The 22,051-nt window shown below is 40.8% G+C and overlaps 4 protein-coding genes and 1 long non-coding RNA gene across 5 annotated transcripts; 2 read left to right on the top strand and 3 right to left on the bottom strand.

Moving 5' to 3' along the window:
- Nucleotides 1-113: 113 nt before the first annotated feature.
- Nucleotides 114-2,825, top strand: LOC140775880 (uncharacterized). The gene is made up of 3 exons (XM_073119359.1): nt 114-745; nt 1,302-1,623; nt 2,018-2,825. The coding sequence occupies exons 1-3, from the start codon at nt 138-140 to the stop codon at nt 2,225-2,227; spliced, it is 1,140 nt and encodes a 379-aa protein (XP_072975460.1). The 5' UTR covers nt 114-137; the 3' UTR covers nt 2,228-2,825.
- Nucleotides 2,826-7,311: 4,486 nt separating this feature from the next.
- LOC140776081 (transcription repressor OFP1-like) lies at nt 7,312-8,581 on the bottom strand. The gene has a single exon (XM_073119643.1). It carries the CDS (start codon nt 8,467-8,469, stop codon nt 7,486-7,488), a length of 984 nt encoding a protein of 327 aa, XP_072975744.1. The 5' UTR covers nt 8,470-8,581; the 3' UTR covers nt 7,312-7,485.
- A 4,775-nt stretch (nt 8,582-13,356) lies between these two features.
- On the top strand, nt 13,357-14,282 carry LOC140776218 (uncharacterized). The gene is made up of 3 exons (XM_073119848.1): nt 13,357-13,747; nt 13,866-13,929; nt 14,024-14,282. Exons 1-3 carry the CDS (start codon nt 13,439-13,441, stop codon nt 14,191-14,193), a joined length of 543 nt encoding a protein of 180 aa, XP_072975949.1. The 5' UTR covers nt 13,357-13,438; the 3' UTR covers nt 14,194-14,282.
- A 1,449-nt stretch (nt 14,283-15,731) lies between these two features.
- LOC140775936 (U-box domain-containing protein 16-like) lies at nt 15,732-18,009 on the bottom strand. Its single transcript, XM_073119436.1, has one exon. It carries the CDS (start codon nt 17,977-17,979, stop codon nt 15,955-15,957), a length of 2,025 nt encoding a protein of 674 aa, XP_072975537.1. The 5' UTR covers nt 17,980-18,009; the 3' UTR covers nt 15,732-15,954.
- Nucleotides 18,010-19,941: 1,932 nt separating this feature from the next.
- LOC140776483 (uncharacterized) lies at nt 19,942-20,847 on the bottom strand. The gene is made up of 3 exons (XR_012106891.1): nt 20,718-20,847; nt 20,349-20,482; nt 19,942-20,208 (listed from the first exon to the last, which is right to left on the bottom strand). It is a non-coding gene; the product is annotated as an uncharacterized lncRNA (long non-coding RNA).
- Nucleotides 20,848-22,051: the final 1,204 nt, after the last annotated feature.

The following is a 22,051-nucleotide window of genomic DNA, read 5'->3' on the forward strand; positions in this document are numbered from 1 at the left end:
TGCAGCCCCTACTAGCCGAATTTACTGCTGCCGAATTTATTGCGTCGCCAAGTCCTACGTAAGTAATTTCCTGCCACTAAGACTACAGAGAATCCGCTGCCTGACTCTTTTACCTCCTCCAACATTGGACGGTAGAGATGGATGGATCAAAATCCTACACCGGTACTTCCACTTCTCCATTCACTCTCCATAAACGAAGCGTGGCACCCGAAAACCACCTTTTCTTCGCTGGACGATCGGATCCGATGACGGCTACGGCGAATCGACCAAACCGCCGCTCCCGATCGAGAGCGCCGCCGCCGACGCCGATCAAGACGGCCAAGGGATTTCGATCTGCCGCCATCGACGACCGAGTCCTCGCCGAGTTCCTCGAGAGCTCGCTCCAGGTCCCCAACCTCCTCCTCCGGCGATCCTCCTCCTCGATCGGCGAGGAGATCGACTTCGCGGCACTCGTCGCGCGGGACGAGGCGGCGGTGCGGCGCCTTCTCGCAGCTGCGAACGAGGTCGGCGCGCTTCGGATCGGAGGAGGGGATTACTTGCCGATGGAGGAGTTGAGATCGGCGATCGAGGTTGGCGGCGGGGTTTTCGGGATACCGGAGGAGAGGAAGAGGGAGATGGGGAGGTGTTTTGGGAGGAGGGATGGGATATCGGAGCGGTTCTTTTGGTATCGGATGGCGAGCTCCGAAACGCATCGGAGTTATCGGGTTCTTGAGGAGGCGCTGCCCGACACGTATCAGATCCTAAGGTGCACTTCTCTTCTCGGACTGCTTAGCGACCGTGTAGACTGACGTGCACTACACATGAGTGATTTGAGGTGCTTTGGTGCCTTGATCTTCGTAATTGATGATTAGTGCATTTTGGTTTTATTAAAACTAATAGTCTTAGTTTTTAAAGTACGTTTAAGAATTGCCCTTAGAAATAGAGTGATGCATGTAATATCCACCTAATTAAACAAACATGGCACTTAATCGTCTTAAAGAAAAAGACAGAACAAAGATTGATGCTTGTAGTTGCCAATTCTACTATAGTGTATAGCTTCACAAACAAGATGAAGAGGTGGTAAAATGCAATGTTGTATGTGAGGGATTATTAGTATCTCATGTTTTTCTGTCATTTTGTAAATTTAACGAACTGAAATTTACATTGTTCTTGATTCAAAGCTTAACTTATAATGATGCATAGATTTACTACCTTTTAACCCCAGTTTTTAGTTATTGAACGAAATAGGATGAAGTGCCACCTTTCTCCCCATACAATTATAATAGGAGGCTAAACTCGATTTTAAACTTTCATGGTACCAGAGAAAACATGGAGAATATTGCAGTTAAAATGGAGACGGTTGCAGAATGTATTGCCACAATTCTCTCCAAAAATGTCAAGAAACAAAGTCATTCCATGCCATTCAACAAGGCCACTTCAATTCTGTGCTTGACAAGATACGATTCTGGTAACTTGCAAGGGAATCAGAGCAAGTTTGATGCTGCCGATACTCCTCAGTCTTATGCCTTGACCCTCCACCTCTCAGGATGTGATGAAGAATTCTGCCTTCGTACTCCAGAGTGCTCAACCTCTTTCAAGGTTTCTGCAGGCTCCACACTTGTAACAATCGGCAAACAATTCCAGGTTACTTGCTATCATTTTTTTCCTTTACTTGATGGGCCTGCTATGCATCCTCATGTATCGTAAGGGCGCCCATAGTTTACAGCATTCAGGTTTGTCTTTCTTCAAGCTTATATGCATGCTTGGCAACTGTGATATCCAAAAACACTACAAATATGTTTTGATGATACTATGATTTGTAATCAAGCACCAAAATTTGGTAGTTTTAGACTTCAACCAGGCCCAATTCCCTAAGTTGCAATCTAAGTCGCACCGCATTAATTCTTTCCCAGATCATAACATATTGCAATAAAGGTTACACAAGATATTTGTTTACTTTTGTGGTTGATGGTCATGGTCTTGCTAGGTGATTGTGGTTGCATTGCCTCTTATAACCTAGTTATCTACCTTGATCCAGGATTGGTCCAATGGTGAGCTGAAGAATGCAATGGGGGAAATGCTAATCAATATGGCTAGGAAATCAACTCCCTTTATAACTATGGAATTCTTTTATTCCACAGAATCTCTGCATCATGAGCTTGATAATGAGAAGAAGACCATCTCTCTATTGTATCAGCTCATAATAGTCGTGGTTCTCCTTACCTTCTACAGGCTCTGGTTTGGATGACTAAAACATAATATGTGAAGTAGTGTGACTGCTATGATTTTTACAATGCCGAAATCTGGTTTGTGTGGTTCTGCTGGTCGAAGGACTTTTGTTTTGAGCATTGCTTCATGTCAAGAAGCACCCGGAGACTGATAGGATTTGAGTCTCTGATCCAGTATTACTTCTCCATTGACAAGTTTGAGCAGTTGTATCAAAAAAATGATACAAGGCGCTTGAAGTGATCGCTGACCTGGTAGCTCGAAGGGTTTCAGGCTACCCGTAAGGTATTTTTTGAGGTTTGCTGCATTCTTCCATATACAGAGATCAAGGGATCGCGGAAGAATGTTTTGCATGCTTGGTTTTGGATTGAGTATGGTTTCGCCCATGAAAGTGTTCTGTTTGGAAGTTTGTTCCCCTTGGAGATGCTTTGCCCAGTTGTACATTCATAGATTGTTCATCAAGCAGGTACCTGTATGTCAAGGTTTGTAACTAAAATGTGGTTTTGTACTTAAAAGTATTTTCTTTTTTACGTCATTCCATTTTATATGGAGAAAATGGAATACAGAAGTAAATTTCTCTACCTGGTTTTGGCTCGGACATCCTTGCACTCATTGATCTAGTGTGGCTTCCATATTACGATTTTATCTAGAAAACTATAACGAGTGTTTCAGTTGGTAAAAACAAGGACTGACTCAGCCCAACTCATTCTTTGACACTTGTTGATCATGACTCGATTAGATTTCTCACTGTTAAACTATCAATTGGTGACATGATAAGCAAACTAGATGTTGAAGTCTGCACAAACATGTCCCTTTATCCTGCATCATTTGATTGACCAAATCAAAACAAATAGCAGTACAACAGCGGATCGTAGATTTATAGATATTCCAGAAAGATCAAATCAGCACACTATAGCTGATAAGTTTGCAGGGTGCAAAGCAAAATTATAACGAAATGACTCCTCTCGCAAATATGATGTCAAACAAGTATCTCTGGTCAAGCTTTCGTCCTTAGTGCCTGTTAGATTTGGCCCACCAATGATCCCCTTATCTTCTCGCTCCTTCGATTTGATTCATATCAAGAAGAAGACTTGGAAGCCAATGGCACAAAACATTCAGATGATTTTAAATATAAATTATTTTCAGCTTCTCTTTAAAAGAAAATAAATAAGATTACAAAGAGAAGATCAACCCAAATTCCCAGGCGAGCTCTAAACCTCGATAAAGTAGACATTCCACCAAACAAACCTTCCACTTAAGTGTGGTCCTTCTGTGAAACTCTCATCTCCACAACCTCGACTGAGGACTTTTCTACAATCGATATATATATATATTACTTTTGGGTTTGCCAAATGTTATTAAAAAAAACAAAACCCTCCCTAATTACCCTATCGTAGGAAATTCCAGTACAGTGAATAAGTACAGTTAGGGTGGATAACTTCACAAACCACCACATGCAAATATACGTTTAAATCTCTAGAAAGGAATCCTATACTTAGTAGACTAGTCTTTTGCTTCTCTTTTGGACTGTTGGGAGTCACCTCAATGTTTTCTTAATCAAAGCAATCATAGGCGTAGAGCCTTCCAACCAATCAATAACAATACAGAAAAGTTGGCTTTGAGTGTACATGCACTACAAACTACATCAACCTCCATGATTTGGCAACTTTGCTCTGACCTACTCAGCTACTAGTGTCCCTCAACTACATATATAGATAAAGCTCCCTTCATTTTATGTGCTCTCATACACAATTCTCATCATACATTTGATAACTCGGATTACACTTATACAAAATTTTACTAGGTATACTCAATTTACTCTTTGAGTACAAAAAGATCAAAGCTGAACGTACGTAAAACCTTACACAAAGGTGGGGAGGGTGTTAGGTCAAGCGAATTCATTGTTAGACACTTTTGTTGTTGATTGCCTTGATGCTGTCGTTGACTCCATCACACAAAGTAAAACCAATGGGCTCAGGAGGCCAGGAGGGAGGGGCAATCTGTGGAACGTTAATAAGTTTGTATGTATATGTGGTCCTATTATATTTATATATATATCTATACCCTTTCAAAGCTCCTGAGGTCGAAGATGAACATATAACTTTAGACCCATTTTGCAATGCCGTCCTTATCGATCACCATGTTCGTAATGAATTAGTTTTGGACCCCCCCTCGTCTCTTGTTGCCTTTTGCGAGTTGTTCAACTGTCGATGTTAAGTTTAATTGAGTTTAGAGAGGATAAACAGTCGATGGGTCGTCACGCAACACCACCCAAAAAAAATCGAGTTTGTTCTTCTTCATTTCAGGAATCCAAGAAAAGGACTTGCACATGTAGGGTTGTAGGACCACCATCTCTTTTTTTTTTAACTCGATAGTACAGTAATTTTTTCTCATCATATAAATATGATATTAAATACTTAAGGTGAAAATTTTCAACAACAAAAAATACTATCAGTTGAGCGTCATCATCGCATCATTAACTTGGACAAGATGATTATTAAGAAATAATAAGATCCCCGTCTTGTAAGGAATTGATGGCTCATAAGTGTATAAGGAAGGAAGGAAGGAAGGAATAATAATAATAATAATGTAAGGTTGCATTATTAAGTTGTTATTTGTCATATAATATATAACTTAAAATGGCCTAATAAGACGAAGATGAGGCGATACATTCATAAATCTCATAAACAAGTGGGGGAGAGAGTAACGCTTGGATATTATTCTTTAAAGACAGGCCTCGAGTATTGTGCAAAGGGACGAGTTCATGTCTCCTGAGGTGATTTGGAAAAGAAAGAAAGAAAGAAAGGAAGAAAATTTAAAAAGAAATAAATTGGTTGAAAATAAAAAATAAAAAATAAAAAATAGTACGTGGAGTTGCTCACGTGCAGTCCTAGCCGTCCAATCCTTGCATGGGTCTGCATGCCAAACAAATTACTCAAATAATACGACTTACAAACTTAATTAATTTGTTCGGCTAGAATTATATTGATTAAAACTCCTAAATGTCTTTATTTTATGCTGTCTGTCTGGAACTATTAAGAGAGAGAGAAAAAAAAAAGATTAAAGCATTGGTGTGGGCCCACGTAGTTAACTAATGGAGAGGAGGTTGGGGGTCGTGGGGGGCCCGATCTTGGTACGCGTTCCAAATTTGACTTGAGATAATATGAAACCGAGCCACGCAAACTTCGCCGACACTGCTCTCGTCTCTTTCTTTCCGACCTCGTAAATCCATCCCCAGCTTTTATATCCCCCAGATCCTCAGTAGGTTGATTACATTCTTCTATCTATCTAAAGACACATAATACATTACATCAATTTATTTATCTTTATTATTCCTCACCACTATGCTTTTAATACGCTTGAATAAATTCTGATTTGTATTTTAATTTTTTTTAAAAAAATATTATTATCTATTTGTTAGCATGAAAAGTAAAATTGAGAGACTAGAATATGGAGATTTGGGAAGGGGAATAAAGAGAAGAAAAATAATCTCTTTTCTTTTCTTTAAAATTAATATGGGTTCTTCGTTGTGTTACTTCTTTACAGGTCATGATTTTGTAATCTATTCTTGTCGAGATTATTTTTTTATCCTTTGATTAAAACTTGTCTAGGAAAGTTAGGGCATTGATTTTGCTTCCCATCTATCAATCTTTCACATCCGAATCCACTTTGGAGCGAGCACAAAGAGGTGGATCCATAGCTCCCACGTTTGATAATCTATTTTTTAAAAAAAAGAATTTGGACTTATTACGTGGCTAGGACGAGAATTATTGTACATTTAAACTTTTCTTTTGAGTTCTTCATCCAAAATTAAGCGTGACAGCCATGTTACAACTTGCTTAAACTACTAATGTCCTTCCTAAACATCAATCATGAGAGCAATCCTCACAGGGGAAAACATAGTAGGGAACTATTAAGATGGGGTAATCACTTCTTGGCACTTGTACTCAAGTTGCATATTAGCTCTTTAGTACAAGAAACAGGAACCTATTTAGATCTTCTGTTTAACAAAATTGAACTTTATATTATCAGAATACTTTTGATAATGGAAGCAGAGGACTAGTATAACACCCCACTTGCAATTCTTGATATCTGAGAGGCTCTGGAAGACTGGAAGGGAGAAGCGCTTTCCTTTGCTTCTTTGAAGACTGGGTTTTTTTTTTTTTTTTTTTTTTTCTGATATGATGGGTCAAGTCTTTTACAGGTTGCAGGTGGAATTAAAACTAAGCCTTCTTTGTTTATCTATCCAGTAGCTGCTCTTATGATTTGATGTCTCAAAGCTATGCCCTGATTAAATAATGTTAGGACTGGAGATGAACAATTAAGAGGCCAGGGGGGGATACTAAATGCTCATGGGTATAGCTCAAGGTATTTACTATTTACACAGTGCCTTAGATTCCATGCAGATCTCAGTACTTCCGCCTACTGTTATCTGGTCTGAATCTGGAACCTCTCTCCTTGTACTTCTGTTACCAATTTACTGACTCTGGCTTCTAATTTCTAATAAACTTCTCGCCTATTTATCTTTTGCCTACTACTTTGCCCTGTTGGTGTTGTTAATCTTGACTAGGGAAGCAAAGGTAAATAATCCTGAGTTCATTCCCTTCTCTGTGATTCTGTTAGATATGTACGAGAAAATTTGTCAGGTTCTTTTCTATCACGTAATAAAGTTGTGTCGTGGAGCTTGGCTGTCTTAGAAGCCAAGGGAGGAGGAGGAGAAGGAGAAGAGAGAAGAAGGTAGATATGGTGTATCATTTGGTGTCCTGTTGGTGATGGAGACAGAGGAGCATCTAGTGCTTCTTTACTGTCAGGTAGAATCCCACGCAAAGGAACAAATGCGTTTTAGCTTTGGATATTTCTCTAGAGACTTATGGCCACAGATGGTTGTTGAATAGTTTTTAGTACTGGAATCAAGTTAAACAAAGTAGGGTAAAGAATATGAAAATTTATAGTGAGTTACAACTATTTGAATATTTTTAATTTTTTCCTAGCATCTGTTCCTTAGGAAAGTGACACATGCTTGCCATTAATTGGAGGTCAATTTCTACCGGATTGAATGCAATCTTTAGGGTCCTCAGCACACATGCAGACCTAATAAGTTTGACAATTTAGCTCTTAAATGCTGTACAATCCTGTGTTCCAACGTTGAGCAGTCTCGAGATGGCCCTGTGCATTCAAGAACTGGCACAAGAAAGAGAGCACTATTGAAACTAACTATAGTTTTAACTAAGTTTCTTACTCAATATAGATGGATCTCATTATTGATCCATTCCACCCTCTTTACAATCTAATGTTAGCAAGATCAAACCAAATTTGCTCAAACACCTTTACAATCACATCATGGTACTCATTAGCATTAAGCGACAAGTAGCAAGCAAGCAAATCCTCCAAGTCCTTGGAGCTCCTTATGTTGTTCTCCACGATCATCTCCACCATGGACTCCCTGAAGTCCTTCTGAGGGTTCGCTGATGCCTTCACGACTGCAAAGCTTTCCGATAACCCGTTCGCCTGCTTGGCGGCCTTCACCTTTGCCGCCGCCGCTGCCGTGGGTTTCTTGGCCACCACTCTTGGGCTATTAGTCCGCATCCTGAGCCGATGCAGACCAGGTGGAGACCTCTTCGGTTGGTTCTTCAACTCCTTTTCCGTGACCACCTTGGAATTCTTCACGGGTTTGGTTAGAATTGGAGGGAGGTCGAGTTCCGAAACGTCGCTTGCGACGTCGATGATTATGTCAGTTGCAGAGGAGATGACCTTGCAGGTAGGAGAAGGCGACCAAGAAGAGCAGATGCCGTCGAATTCATACGAGTCGCTGTGATCACAGTCGATGTAGACATCTCGGTGGAACGGAGGGATCTCCGTAACGGGTTCTGACTTGAGAACTCTGCAGTTGCAACCAGCAGAGACAGAGGAGGTGAGGAGCCTAGTGGAAGGGGAAGAACAAGGCTTCGTGGCTCTTCTTCTTGATCTCCTCTTGGATTTCCTCGGTGGGTCTAATGGGAAATGGGTGTCCGCGGACTTGGAATTGAGAGGAGAGGTGAGGAGCTTCTTGGCTTCTAGCCTAGGGGAGTAGTAATACGAAGCTCTGCTTGGGAGGAAAGTTGGAGAAGGAGTTGGCAGCGGCTTTGGAGTAGTGGGAGATGCCGTTCTCAGATGGTAGCTTCTTCTTGACGAGCTCCTGCTTCCTCTGCTGCTTCCCATGTCCTTGAGCTTGTAGAACCAAGCATTTGGTATCATGTCAGATAGCCTAAACCTATAATTCCCCATCTCCCAAGGGCCAAATTGGTATCTCAATCTCTCGTTTTCTCTCTTCTATCTCAATCTCAATCTCAATCTCAATCTCTACTACTCCTTTTTGCATGACTCAATCAGATAACTCTGCGGAAGGGGAGGTTGGGGAGATAAATAGGAGGGAAAGCATAGCGGTAGGGAGAGTGGAAAGAGACGTGGAAGAGTGTCTTCAAGTCATGGGTGGGGGACCCACCAAGAGGGACATGAGAAATAAATAAAAAGCTCAGGGGGTTTAATGCAATATTACTAAAAGTTGAGAGATCTTCTTCTTCGTATGAGGAAGGCCGAAGGAAGGAAGGAAGCATATCGACCATGCTTCAATTTTTAAGTGCACAAACGGGTCGTCGAAAACTTATATAGGGATCAGTACAGGGAATATATATTTTATAAGTTTATCAGAGAGGATGTTATATTTTTATTTATTAAAGTCAAATAAATATAATATAATGCATCTCTACCTACTGCTACTACTAGGAGTTAAGCCCATTTCGTCTTGACCATCTTCTGGATTAGATTAATTAGGTGATAAGGTGCAACGATAGACTTGGTGGTGCTAAATACTATGTTGGAGTAGAGATGAGCAGAGACAAAGAATGGCATATATTAACAAGCTTTGCAATGAATTTGATGCGTTTCTCCACCCAGTGAAGACTATATACAAAAGCCAATGAGACAACAAAGACCATTGTTTTACACTTAAAATAAGACACGCCAAGGTGGTGATCTCTAAATTTTATTGATTTTGCGATTAGCACCTCGTTGTTATGAGATATTTGTAATCCAACCCTAAAGATTAAGAAAAGCAAGAAAACAAAAAGGAGAGTTCCAAACTACAAATAGCTCAAAAACAGATTTAACGAATAAATAGGAGATTAATTATATCTAATGGCATATGATAGGGTGGATTATAGGAAGAAAGAATAGCTTGAAAGCAATGTGGACCACTCAAAATTGATGTGACTCTTCACGTGCATTCCTTCTCCTGAACAACTAATTACTGATTGGTTTGATTGAGACCTTCAAATTTACATTAGAATTGCTCATAAAATTGAGCCATGTCAGCAAAGATCCTTGATTTGGACTCAGCAGCTAACTCAGATAAGGCTAACTTTGGATGTTGTTAGGAGGTGAAGTCCAAGAGAGTCAGTAACCAATTGATTCGGTTTGCTTAGTTAGCTTTCTGGTCCCATTCTTCTTAGCCCACCAAAAATTATATCTATAAATACAACTCATAAGCAGCTCTCGTGAACTAATTATAGATTGAATAACCGAATCAATCATTCTGAGAAAACTGTCAGAACTAATTTAAATCATGTGTTGTATAATATAACAAACTTTAGTAACTTTTTTTGAAATCAAATATCAATTCCAAAACACTCCGTAACCTCTGCTACAGTAGTGTCCTTAACCACCGCTATCCTCGTCGCTTGAGGTTTGTTTGTCTCATATTTAGTGTAACAGTGATAAACTATTCAAGAAAACGAATAGTTAGGTTACATATTAGTCGCTCTGTTTTGTTAACAACTTCTCCTGTTCATGGATTACTAAGTGCTAACAAATAGCCTGGTAGCTCCAAATATAAGCACGTGGTAGAAATGTGACGGCCCGGCCCGGCCCAACCTCACTAATTGTTTTTCTTTTTCTAAATTCTAGAAAATATATATATATATATATGAAAATTTATAAAATCAGGAGAACGCCAAAATTTTAGGTCAAGAAAGATAGGTGCATTAATAAGCTTTCCTATTTTCCTAGTGGATCAAGAACTACAGTGTGATGCCCAAATTAAGGCCCAATTTTTTTTAGTGAAAGCCCACAGATGCTAATTAATCCATGAGTAGAACGACGGTTTTTTTTAGCAGAAGTCTCACACTTAGTAAAATAATTTACGTCGAACTCCGACAATTTTAGACTCAGTCCTATGAATCATTGAGACAGTAAGATCCAAGATCCACAGCTTAATATAAGAGAATTGAAAAAAAAAAAGGGAAAAAAAATCCTACAGTAAATATTAAACAAAGAAAACAAAGCAGAAACAAGTTTGGATGGGCCCATTCAGCCTATGATCCAAAAGACTGGGTGAAGTTTATATACCTTCAGGCTTTAGCTTAAGCTTTTAATTGGGATTGGAACTCGATGCAGTTAAGACAGATTATTGGATGTACATTAATGATCTAATAATTTTAATTGGCTATATAATTTTTTTTAGCAGTAATTAAAATTCATCGCTTACACTCTCTTTAAACAGCAATGGGGATTAGTTATGGCATCTTGCCGTGGGGGGCAGTGCATCTGTGCATGAGCTAAAACGCGACAATGGATTGACGTGTGTTTCGTTTGACCACCGCAGTTCGCAGACATTTGGAAAAGTCAAAAGTCAATGCTCAAAGATCTAACTCTTATCCTAAATAAATGTTCTGCAAAACTTAATCCTCCTTCCAAGAAAATAATAGGTCCAAAAAAAGATTACATACATATCGGATGAGGTAATCCAATAAGGTAAAACAAATCCAATATGTACACACACACACACACCAGAAAAGAAAGAAAGAAAGAAAGAAAGAAAGAAAATGTTCTCATAAATTTATATGAATACATGTAAAAACTCTGTAAAGTCCGATTAGCTAGCTCTTGTTGTCGTTGATCCCTTTGCTTGGGCCTGATGGTGGAAATTTTCCTCTAGGGAGGAAGTTGAGCAAGAGTGGCTTATACTTCTCCACCAGCTCCTCTTTCGCCGCCGCCGCCATCGTCGGTTCAGCCATGTTGCATGGTTGGATGTGGAAAGAATTGGACTTCATTGGTTGTGGAACTAAGAGGCTTTCTCCAGGCATTGCAACGATGTTTAAGCTTGGATTGGACCCAATTATAGGCCTAGAAGTGGAGGTTTGGGGTGTAACGAGGAGGATTAGAAACAAGAGTGAGAAATGATGGGCTTTAAGATCAATGATAGCCATCTAGAGAGAGAGAGAGAGAGAGAGAGGAGAGAGAAGAGATGGTGTATAGAGAAATGAGAGAGATTAGTTTGTGAGAAAGGGGAGGTGGGGGGAATTGGGTTTTATGGGAAGGGAAGAGGATGAGGAATTGGCGTATGAAAGAGGGAAGGAGAGTTTACCAGTTTGGAGGTTTGACTTGTGTGTGAGATCTCATATAAGTTGCGAGGAAACGTCAAAGAAACGCATATGAACTACTACTACTGTACAAGTATACATACAATGACCTCAAATTTAATATAAAGATATAAAGGCGGACGTAGGTAAGAGTCAAATTTTATATGCGTGAGGTGGGCCAAAGTATAGTTTACTTAATTATAGAATTTGAGAGACAGAGGTATACTAATTAATAAAGTGTTCAAAAGCCAAAGGTCTCGAGTCTTAGCCGTCCCCAAGGCGGCTGGATGCAAAAAAGTTGGTACTAATCTGACTTTTAGAATTAGAGCTTGGGATGACTCGGCACTACCATTTTCACATTAGAGGCGCCGGCCCTCCTCCACACCGTGGACAGCATAATTCCTCTTTCGACTCTCCTATTCTGTGAAAGATAGGGAGTGAAAACAAATCGTATATAGATCAGATAGTGCTCAACTCATATTCGGATTTATATTTTTAATTCGGATACATATATTGGACTGATAGTAAAATTTAAAATTATATCCTAAATAAACGAATACAAATAATTTTCAGATACATGATCGGATCTTAAATAGATATTAATTGAATTTAAAATAATTATAATATTTTATTTAGATATAATTAACACAAAATTATTAAGTGTTTTACAACAAAATTATTTTGTACATCAAATATATGAAATTAGAAAAATTAATCTCTATAGATAATATATAATGTATTATTAGTAAAAATATTAATATTTACTATTTAAATAAGTAAACTAAAAACTGTAAATCATTTAAAAATATATGCAGGTAAACGCATATCCGATATTCGTATCCGAATCCGAAAAATATATCCGATCTGTATCAGTAACCTGTTTTCACCTCTAGTGAGAGGTTTTTTTTTTTTTTTTTCCTCTTATTTTTTTCTCCATCGCTTGTTGTCGTTGGCATGGGTGAGCACTTATACACCACCACCTCTTTTCTCTTCGAGCAAGTCCCTTCCACATTTCCTGTCTTCCTTCTTCTCCTCTTCGGTTGCTTGGCTTATTGACAGCTTTTCGCTCCATTTGCTTCCTTCCCGGTGCGGTGAGGACTGTTTTGGGTGATAATGGTCTTTTAAGCGGTGACTCCAAAACTTTGTCTCCTCTCTCCCTTCCGTTCTTTGACTTACAAATCTTTGCCGACGAATTTTATTGGATATTTTATTTTGCTTTTATATTTGAGGAGTTGTTATAGCTTGATACCTATCTTTATTATGTTGTCCATTGTAGACAAATCTGGGGCTCCCGTGTAACTAACTGCCTGATGTAATTGGATATAAGGATATTGGGCCATTTCGTGTCTAGTTATTGGATCGGATAAATTTACCACCCCAATCTCCCAGTCGAGTGAAACGGGCTGGGTTTTTAATGTAACTGTATATTGGGCCACTTCAAGCCAGCCCATTCATGACCTGTGTCTGTCCATCCATATGTTATTAGTGGGTCAAATCCAGAAAATATTTTACAAACGCATAACTCCAAAGTAAGGTTGGATGATTTCCTCGAAGCCTTCAGAGCCATACAGTAAACACTCAACTGGAGCCTGATATCTCCTGTGATTCATGTCATTCTAAGCCCACCTCCTCCTCAAATTTCAGTAGGCCTGACACGAGCCACGTTCCCCTTCATGCACCACATCCATGATTTCACCATTCATGGCCCTTTATGATGAGTATATATTCATTTCCATATCTCTTTGCTCCTCTTAGGAAAAAAAAAAATTTATTTATTTTTTTCATCAAACTAGTCCTGTTTGTGGACAACTGGAAGAACCCATCCATCATAATAAGAGATGAGCATGAGGGTTCTTCCACTGTCCTCTTCTCACAACTGCTGCCCTCCATCCTCAGGACTACTATCCTATAACATCTCAGCTTTCAAGCCTAGCAACAAAAGCTCCAAGAGTCTCAGAAAGGTCCGGGCCAAGGCAGATGAGACTAGTAGTGGGGAGAAGGAAGAGAGCAAAAAGAGCAAGCAATCCTTGTTCAGCAGCCTCACTGAAGCCCTAGACTTCTCGCAGGTGAGGTCGGCGCAGGACGCCGAGCTCCTCGAGGATGCAAGAGAGGCCACCAGAGATGGAGGGAAGATGACGAGGGAACAGGTACTAAAATTAATTACCATTCTTTCAGAGAAGGTCATGATCGAGTTTGGTTGAGTTTTATCTTTCTACGTAAATGAACTACCGGGGTCGTTGACTCGTTGTTGTTGTTGTTGAGCAGTATGGAGCACTTAGGAGAAAGATTGGAGGCACCTACAAGGATTTCTTCAAGTCCTACGTTGAAGGTAATTCTTGAATGCTTCATTTATAGATATTTGGTAGACCGAATTAAATCTTCAAACTCTTGATTTGGTTGGCAATTGGGTACGTACTGTGTAGTTGATGGGCAATATGTGGAGGATGGTTGGGTGGACAAGACGTGCAAGGTGTGCAAGAAGGACACAGGAGGACAACCGAGACAAGTCGACAACCTTGGGAGATATGTTCATGTGGAATGCTTAGGGAAACCTAAACCAACCAACTTCTTCTCCAAGCTCTTCTCTAGCTAGTTAGATGATCCAATCCTAATGTAATGTAACCGTAATATTTGAAGGTGTCTTATTCTGTTCCTCTTAAAATACAAAGATTAGTTCCTGTATGAGAATGATATAAGCTGACTCGATCGATTGGCACACCCAACTGTAACAAACGCTAAGTTTATTTTGATGAGAATTTTGTAGTAATTGGGTGAGTTTAGAAGCCAACTGGATTAGAAATGGGGAGAATATCCACGAATGTTTCGATTGCTCGACAAATTAGTCAAGATGAAGGAACTCTTCTATTTTGGCAGCGGCCGTTCTGGAACGAAACAAATGCTTTCTCTTGAGCTTATCAAAGTATATTCAACAAGAAGAAATGGTTAAATAGACTCCCTCCCACCTGTGCAGTGGGGAATGATTCAAGTTGTAGTACTATCGTGTGTCATATTGATATTTAATCTATCATTCTATCTAAGCAAATATCTGGCCAACGGTAGAAGTTAGTTATGGGGATATTGATCGATTCCAATTGCACAATGAATTGAATCGGAGAACTATAAAGTCTATACTTGACAAATGACTCATTCTTGAGCTATACAGTCTATTAATTAGATCAAGGTACAACCAACGATGGTTTTTTTTATTTTAATTTTTTAGTGTGTGTGCATAGTTTTGACCGACCTTTACAATCATCACAGCGTGCGTCAATGATCTAATGGCGCGTTGGCTGGGAGCTGAGAGGTGGCAATAATAAGTTCTATCCGAACTTTATAACCTATTATAGTTCTACTTGAGTGCCGATGGATGGATGGATGGATGATAGAGAGAGACTATTATAATATAAAATATAAAAATTATTATTCTTTACCAGCTGAAATTTTAAAATAATTTATAAGTTAATGTGATATTAGAGTCAATTTTTGATATACACATCTTTATTTTAAAATATAAAAGCTTACATAAATAAAATATTTTTATCTTTGCAGCATATTACTGGATTCAAAGTATTGGATTTCATAAGAAGCATTCTAAGTACATGGCTTATATGTTAAAACATTTATAGGGGCTAAGAACTTACGCCAAACATATGGTGGTCAGCAGCTCAAGGAGGGGCATAAAACATCAAACCTGTCAAAATCATACTACCAAAATTAGGCAACAAAGCAAGAGAGGGAAAAGAAAGAACGCGCCACAAGGAAAAAGAAACCGAGCAACGTAACAAAATGGACTTGGATTAAATATATTTATAGTCAAAATTATTTTATTTAAAATTTTAATCTTTTTAAATGGTATTATACTTATGATTAAAATTAAAATTAGTTCGTAATTTTTCATTAAACTTTAATCAAATATCATAACTATTTTAATAATCTTACTGTATTATATTAAAATTTGCATATTTTCTTTAGCAAACACAATAAAAATATTTTAGTTATTTTGAAATTATTTAGTACAGGAACTAGTGAAAAAAATAACCGCTCCATTATAATTATCAGTACAGAAATTAATTTGAAAATTTCTAAATATAATAAAATAAAATAATTTTTGACATAAGTGCATCGATAAAATACATTTAATCTCTTTTTTTCTTATATAAATTTCATTGCATTTTCAAGAATAACAATCTCGATCGAGTAAAATTGTTTTTAGGAGAAAATAAGAATCAAATAAAAGAATTAAATAAAGATGAATCACTCGTATGAACAATTGCCTTATCCAGTCACATCCCCCAGACTCCCATTGACCGCACGTGAGAGCAATATTTGTACAAGCAATACCCAAGAATCACGTCTACGCCACCGCTGTCGACGGCGAGGCAGTGACGGCGGATAACCCTGCCCTTCTATCAGCCTCCACCCCCGCCGCCCATCTCCGACAGATCCTTCCGAGAGCTGCTGCCTTCCTCCGCCCCCTCTCCGAACCCGTCTGCATTAACTCCCATATAACCCACTCTATCCCAGGTGCCGCTGCCACCTCGGCCACCGCAGCCGTAGCCTCCGTCCGTCGGCAAATTATCACCAGAGCCGCCGCTGCCCTCTCCCTCGCCCACTCCGTTCCCCTCCTCATCACCCCGATTAGCCTCGCCACAGCCCCATCCGCCGCCGCCACCGCCTCCGCGCCCCCCCTCTTCGCCATCGCCGCTATCACCGCCACCGCCTCCTCCGCAAGATCAGCATCCGCCGCCGCAGCCACCGCCGCAGCTACTACGCCCCCTTCAACCAACCTCTCTATGTTCTCCCTCTCCCCGGAGAGGCCAAGGATCGCGGCGAGCGCGTCCTTCCTCGTGCTCGTGGGCCCCGTCCTCACTAACTCCACCAGTTGCGCGATGACACGTGGCTTCCGGCCCAGCCTCCTCCGGTACGAGTGGACGGAGGACAGGCTCAGGACCGCCGCCGCGGCGTTCTCCTTCGCCCTCCACGTGGCGCCAGAGGACATTACGTGTACGAGGGCGTCGACCCCGCCGTCCGCGTGCATGATGCGCTTCTTGTTGGCTTCGAGGATGGAGAGGTTGAGCAGCGCCGTTACGGCATTGAGCTGGAGATTGGCGTCCGTGGAGTATAGGAGAGGGACGAGCAACGGAACTGCGCCAGCTTCGGCGACGAAGGCGCGGTTGTCGGATGCGGATTTTGCCAATTGACGAAGCTCGTGAACCACCCGGTTCGCCGTCTCCGTCGACGGCGAGTCGGAGAGTTTTTGCACGAGGAATGATGCCGTCATCCTCGCTGCCTCGAGCGCCGCTTTGTTCGCCTTAACGGCGTTGGGATCGCCGTTGATGGGCTCCGCCCCCTCGTAGGGAACGCTGTTCTCGCGGCACCATTGGCAGATAAGGTTCTTGAGGGCTTTGTTTGGGACGAGGTCCTGGTGGGCGAGGGCTTGGCCCGTCTTGGGACACGTGGCGTGGCCGGAGCCGAGCCAACGCGTGATGGATTCGCGATCGTACGTTTGCCCTGTTGCCACGACAACGGGGTCAAGCATCAGATCCAGCGAGATCGGGCACCGGAAGTCCACCGGAGCCGCCGGATCCAAATCCGAGAAGGGGAGTTTCCCCGCAGAGGACTCCGATCTCGGCGTCGATGCACCGTAGAGCACGCACTTGGCATAGCGGACGAGGCCGACGAGGGCGATCATGGCGGCTGTCCATTTCTCGGCGACGCGATCGCCGATCTCGCGCTCTAAGCTCTCGATCTCGTCGCGGCAGCTGCGGGAATCGTCTAACCCTAGCTTTTCAAAGATCGCCTCCAGCCTCGATCTTTCGGGAACGATCTCTCTCTCTATCTCGCGGATCAGATCCAGAACCTCGGATCTCAATGCCTCCTCGGCTGGATCCGCGATCGGAGACGATCTCCGGCTCTGGCGGCGGGCGAGGCGGACGAGATCCTTCACGTCGTCGCTGAGATCGAGGTCGTCGATGGGGATAATGTCGAGGAGGGTTGCGAGATCGAGATTAAGCTCGTGGAACCCGGCGGCGACGGTGTCCGCCTGGAGGAGGAGGAGCATGCGGCTGCGCGCGGAGAGATCAGCGAGGAGGGACTTGAATCGCTGGAGGGCGAGGAGGATCTCGCGGAGGCAGAGGGAGGCGGAGCGCGGGAGGTCACCGGCGCCGTCGCGGAGGAGCTCCTCGAAGACGACGGCGAGGAGCTTGGATCGCCGAGCAATGGAGGAACAGATCTGGTGATGCGGCGCAGATCTCGAGGCATCGGAGATGGAGATCTCGCGGGAGAGGCGGAGCAGAGACCGGAGGACGCCATGGTCAGAAGGAGAAGGAAGAGGAGAAGGCAACGAGGAAGAAGAAGAAGAGGAAGCGGATATCGCCATTTCTTTACCAATGGAAGGTTGAGAAGAATACGGAACGTTTATTTATACGAGTAGATAAGCGTGTGAGGTGTGTGAGCTGGACGATAACTGGAAGAAGGTTGGAGCTTAGAAGAATCGGCCCGCCCCGCCCCACCCCGGATAAAATATCCAATTCCTCGATTAAAGAATAATTAATTATCCCCACTCGACCCTGTCAAGAGGAAAAGGCATAGAACGTACTGACATTTAACACCAGCCGTTGGATTAGAAATCGAGAGTGAGGATGACATTATAAATGTATAACCTAAAAACACGGTCCAAATTTCAGTTTGATTACTTCGTTGCTTTCCGGTCTCAGATGACGGAACGTTCGGCTGGCAAAATCAAACAGACAAAATATATATATATATTGTTTATTTGATTACTTGGTATCAATTAATGAGTCACCCAAACGAACAAGCCAAATGTAAGGCCAATTCATACATGATGGATTAGGACTCCGTCTCCCATAACAATGCCGAGCCAGTAGTTTATTCCTATTAAGAGATACGAGGGTCGGAGGATAATACGTTTTTAGGTGACTTTTTCTCCAATCCAATTGGGTGAGTTGTAGAGTTTTGACCACGTGGGTGATTTAAGATCGTTTGTTATACTTTTATTTGGCGGTTTGACATTGCAAACGTAGCTAATTTTCCACGTAATATTGATGGGGAAATTCGAGAGTTGACGTGAGATGAGATAAGTAACCCCAACCTGAGTCTAACCATTTGACCTTCACATAATAACCTTAAAAGCGTTAAATGTATATAGACAAATCTAAACTCGAATCGGATTTCCATCGACGCGTGGAGCCCTCATCTTTCATTTTGAACTCACAATGAGCTGTTAAAAAGAACGATAGCTAGCTGCTGAAAAGAAAAAGAAAAAATTGATACGAAGAGCTCTAATGGTTGTCGCATTCAATGGCAATTCTCCGTCAGTTGCGCCTTATTGCAAGCAAATCATCCCTTTCAATTCCACCAACCTAAATTTAGGGAGATTCCAATTTCACTCCTACCTTCAATTAAGGACCCCAAGATTCGGACTCCCTAACCAACCACATCGTAGTAATTATGTTATATAGAGATTATGCAACTTTAAAAAAGGGATTATGGTGAGAATAATCTTTTTAATTTAGGAATATTAATGTAGAGTAGTACCAAGTATATTATATGCACATATTTCTTATCATGATCTAGGTATGGAGAAATGGAGTAATGTAAATGGCAAAAACCAACATAGAATATCTAAAGTGGTAGGTTGAAGAGAAGCTCATGCCGCAATTTGGGCTTTTATTGATGGACAGCTGTTTATGTGAGCATGGGGCCTATTGCTCCAATTGGGCCTTGCCTTGAATTTATTGCACATCTACTTTAGGCCTGTTTATGGTGCTTGTTCAAAAAATCTCTCTATTTCTCTGCGTTCCGAATGGTGCTAATGAAAGTTTGCTAATACCCCATATACTCTTAAATGAAATGTATTAAACGTACCAAGTATAAATTTCAAATACATTGAAAGGTAGAAGTTGGATATATTTCTATTTGATGGTTCTATCCAACATAAATTAATATCTTTTATAAATTATAATTGTGTCGGTCAAGATTTTTAGTTTTATAAAGTATTGCAACTTACTCTTTTCTAAAAAATTCTGGATACGCCACTGATGTTGTTAGTGGGTCTCCCAATGTTTTCTTCTAAATGGCAACTAATCTCCATTGATCTCGTCTTGTCCTCCAGAATAGTTTGGTGATGAAGAAAGCTTAACAGTATGGCCACATCAAGATAGCAACTTGGGCTCCTCCCAACTTACTTAGCAGATGTATCTAGTCACAGTGATGCTAACATACATACACCTACCATCAACTCTACCATGGAATACTATGGACAATAAGTTTGTATCAGAGGAGCTAACTTTAAAGAGAGAGAGAGAGACTTGCTTTGTAATATTGTATTGTTATTCACTAGCTGTGGAGTTTACAAGGGTTGTTGTAATCCCAAATCAGAAATGGGTAATTTTGCAGGTTGGTAGTAGAAACACAAGAGACTATAAGCATATGTTGAAGTAATAGTTGATGGCATGGAGGGCAGGTACATCTTGTTTGCAAAAATCTTCAGTATGAGCTCATGGCGGGGGAGTAATTGGACCCCTTGATGGATTAGCTGAAGGAGAAGGTGGACCCGGTCCTCCACCTCTCAAAATAACTCCTCTTCCTGCAAAATTTATATCATTCTTCCCTGAGAAGGAGAAGGAGGCGGAGTAGCGAAGATATAAAATCTCATCTTTCTAATAGTTTAACTTATATTCGTATTCACATAGACTATCAAATCGGGGCAGATATAATCTGACCCACCTTTTATCCCTAGGAATGAGTTGACAATCTCATAGTTCTCCACCCCAGCCATTTTGGAAGGATGGTCTCTTTGAATTCCCACAAACCCATCCAGGTTACTAACCCAAACTTTTGAAGGCATTATGGTTTCCAAACTGGACATGCAATAAACACAAAGGCAACATGAAAGACTTCAACTGCAATTGCAAATAGTTTTCTTTTTATTAAATATACTTTCAAAAGACAAATTGGGGGGGGGGGAAGACATAGTCACTTGTGATTCAACAGTACTTGGACTTCAAATTAAAGACACAAAGAAGAAGAATAAAGGATGAGGTTCCAAAGTGAGTATGCGAACAAGAGGTAGAGAACAAAGAGTTATAGACCCACCCACACATACCCATCTTGGCCTCTTTCCCATTTGCCTTAAACCAACGCCACGCCTCCACGGTTGTGTGTGATCCGATACTTTAGGCAGAGGAAATGGGAGAGGAGAAGAGAAGAGAGAGAGAGAGAGAGAAAAAAAAGAGAGCCTCTTTTGTTGTTCTTCTTTCAATTCCTTGCAGTACCATTCATGGAGAGCTAACGTTTGTTCACGAAAGAAGAAAAGAGAGAAGCAGAGGAGAAAGGGGGATTGGGTAAGAATATATACAGGAAGGCGATGGGTTTGAAAGAGATGCTTCCATCTGGAATGGAGTCGCTCTCACCGGGGTGAAATCTTTTCCTCTGCGGTTCTAATTTTAGGAGGTGGTAAGTGGTAAGTGGTAACTATATGCTCTCCTTAACAAAACAAAACAAAAAATATTAATTATTGGATCATACTACAATTAGAAGATATTTTTATTCCCTTCTTGCTTGAGGTAATGTAATATTATCCTCTTATATATATATAAATAATCCTAATAAGACTTAGATACAAGTAAAATGACAGCTAATGGCAAAGAACATAGTACCAACCCACATAAATGATGGATCTGGCTTCCACGTCAACAGAGAGAGATGGATCATGGACGGACCCACCTCACCAAGATCCTGGTCAGTCTTGCGTACGACTTTGGATGCAGTCGACACGTGCGCTGCATGGGCTCCAGAGACAGTTGACCGTACCGGTCGGGATTGACAGGCTTGTTTACACGAGGCCAATCTCGTTGATTTACCATTAATTACCACGGGGAGCAGGTTCTTTTTTATTTTTATTTTTTTAAATTAAGATTTTAACTTTTATTAAAAAGATGAGCTGCTAATCGTCTAGCTTACCTCCTATAATTAAGTAACCCAACGTATAGTCTACTCTAAGACTAAAAGACCTGATAGTAATAGGAATCAAACTCGGATGCTCATAGTGGTCAGCTTTGATATATTCTAAGGAAACTGCCAATTATTTACGTATTCCGAGCACATGCCCCTCTGACCCTCCCTAATTTAATGCATGCCCAATTGCCCATCTCACCTCCTTCCCCTCCCTATTATCCCACTTTATATATCACTATGCAACATATTAATCCAAACAATTTCTTTTATTACCTCATGTACTTAATTTTTATTAGTAGTTTAATTGTTGTTAGGTAAAATAGTTATTTCATATTTCTTTTTCATTAATGTTGTGAATTATTTTTTTTCTAGGTTAGGAGGTCTATATGTACTGGAAAAATTGAATAAAAGTTATTTATTGTAGTCTGGACCAGTAGTTAAAACTTCCCATATTCGCTAGGCATTTTTCGTAT

This window comes from Typha angustifolia, chromosome 14 (genome assembly GCF_048772165.1).
Source record: "Typha angustifolia cultivar Huaian chromosome 14, ASM4877216v1, whole genome shotgun sequence".
Taxonomy (NCBI): domain Eukaryota; kingdom Viridiplantae; phylum Streptophyta; class Magnoliopsida; order Poales; family Typhaceae; genus Typha; species Typha angustifolia.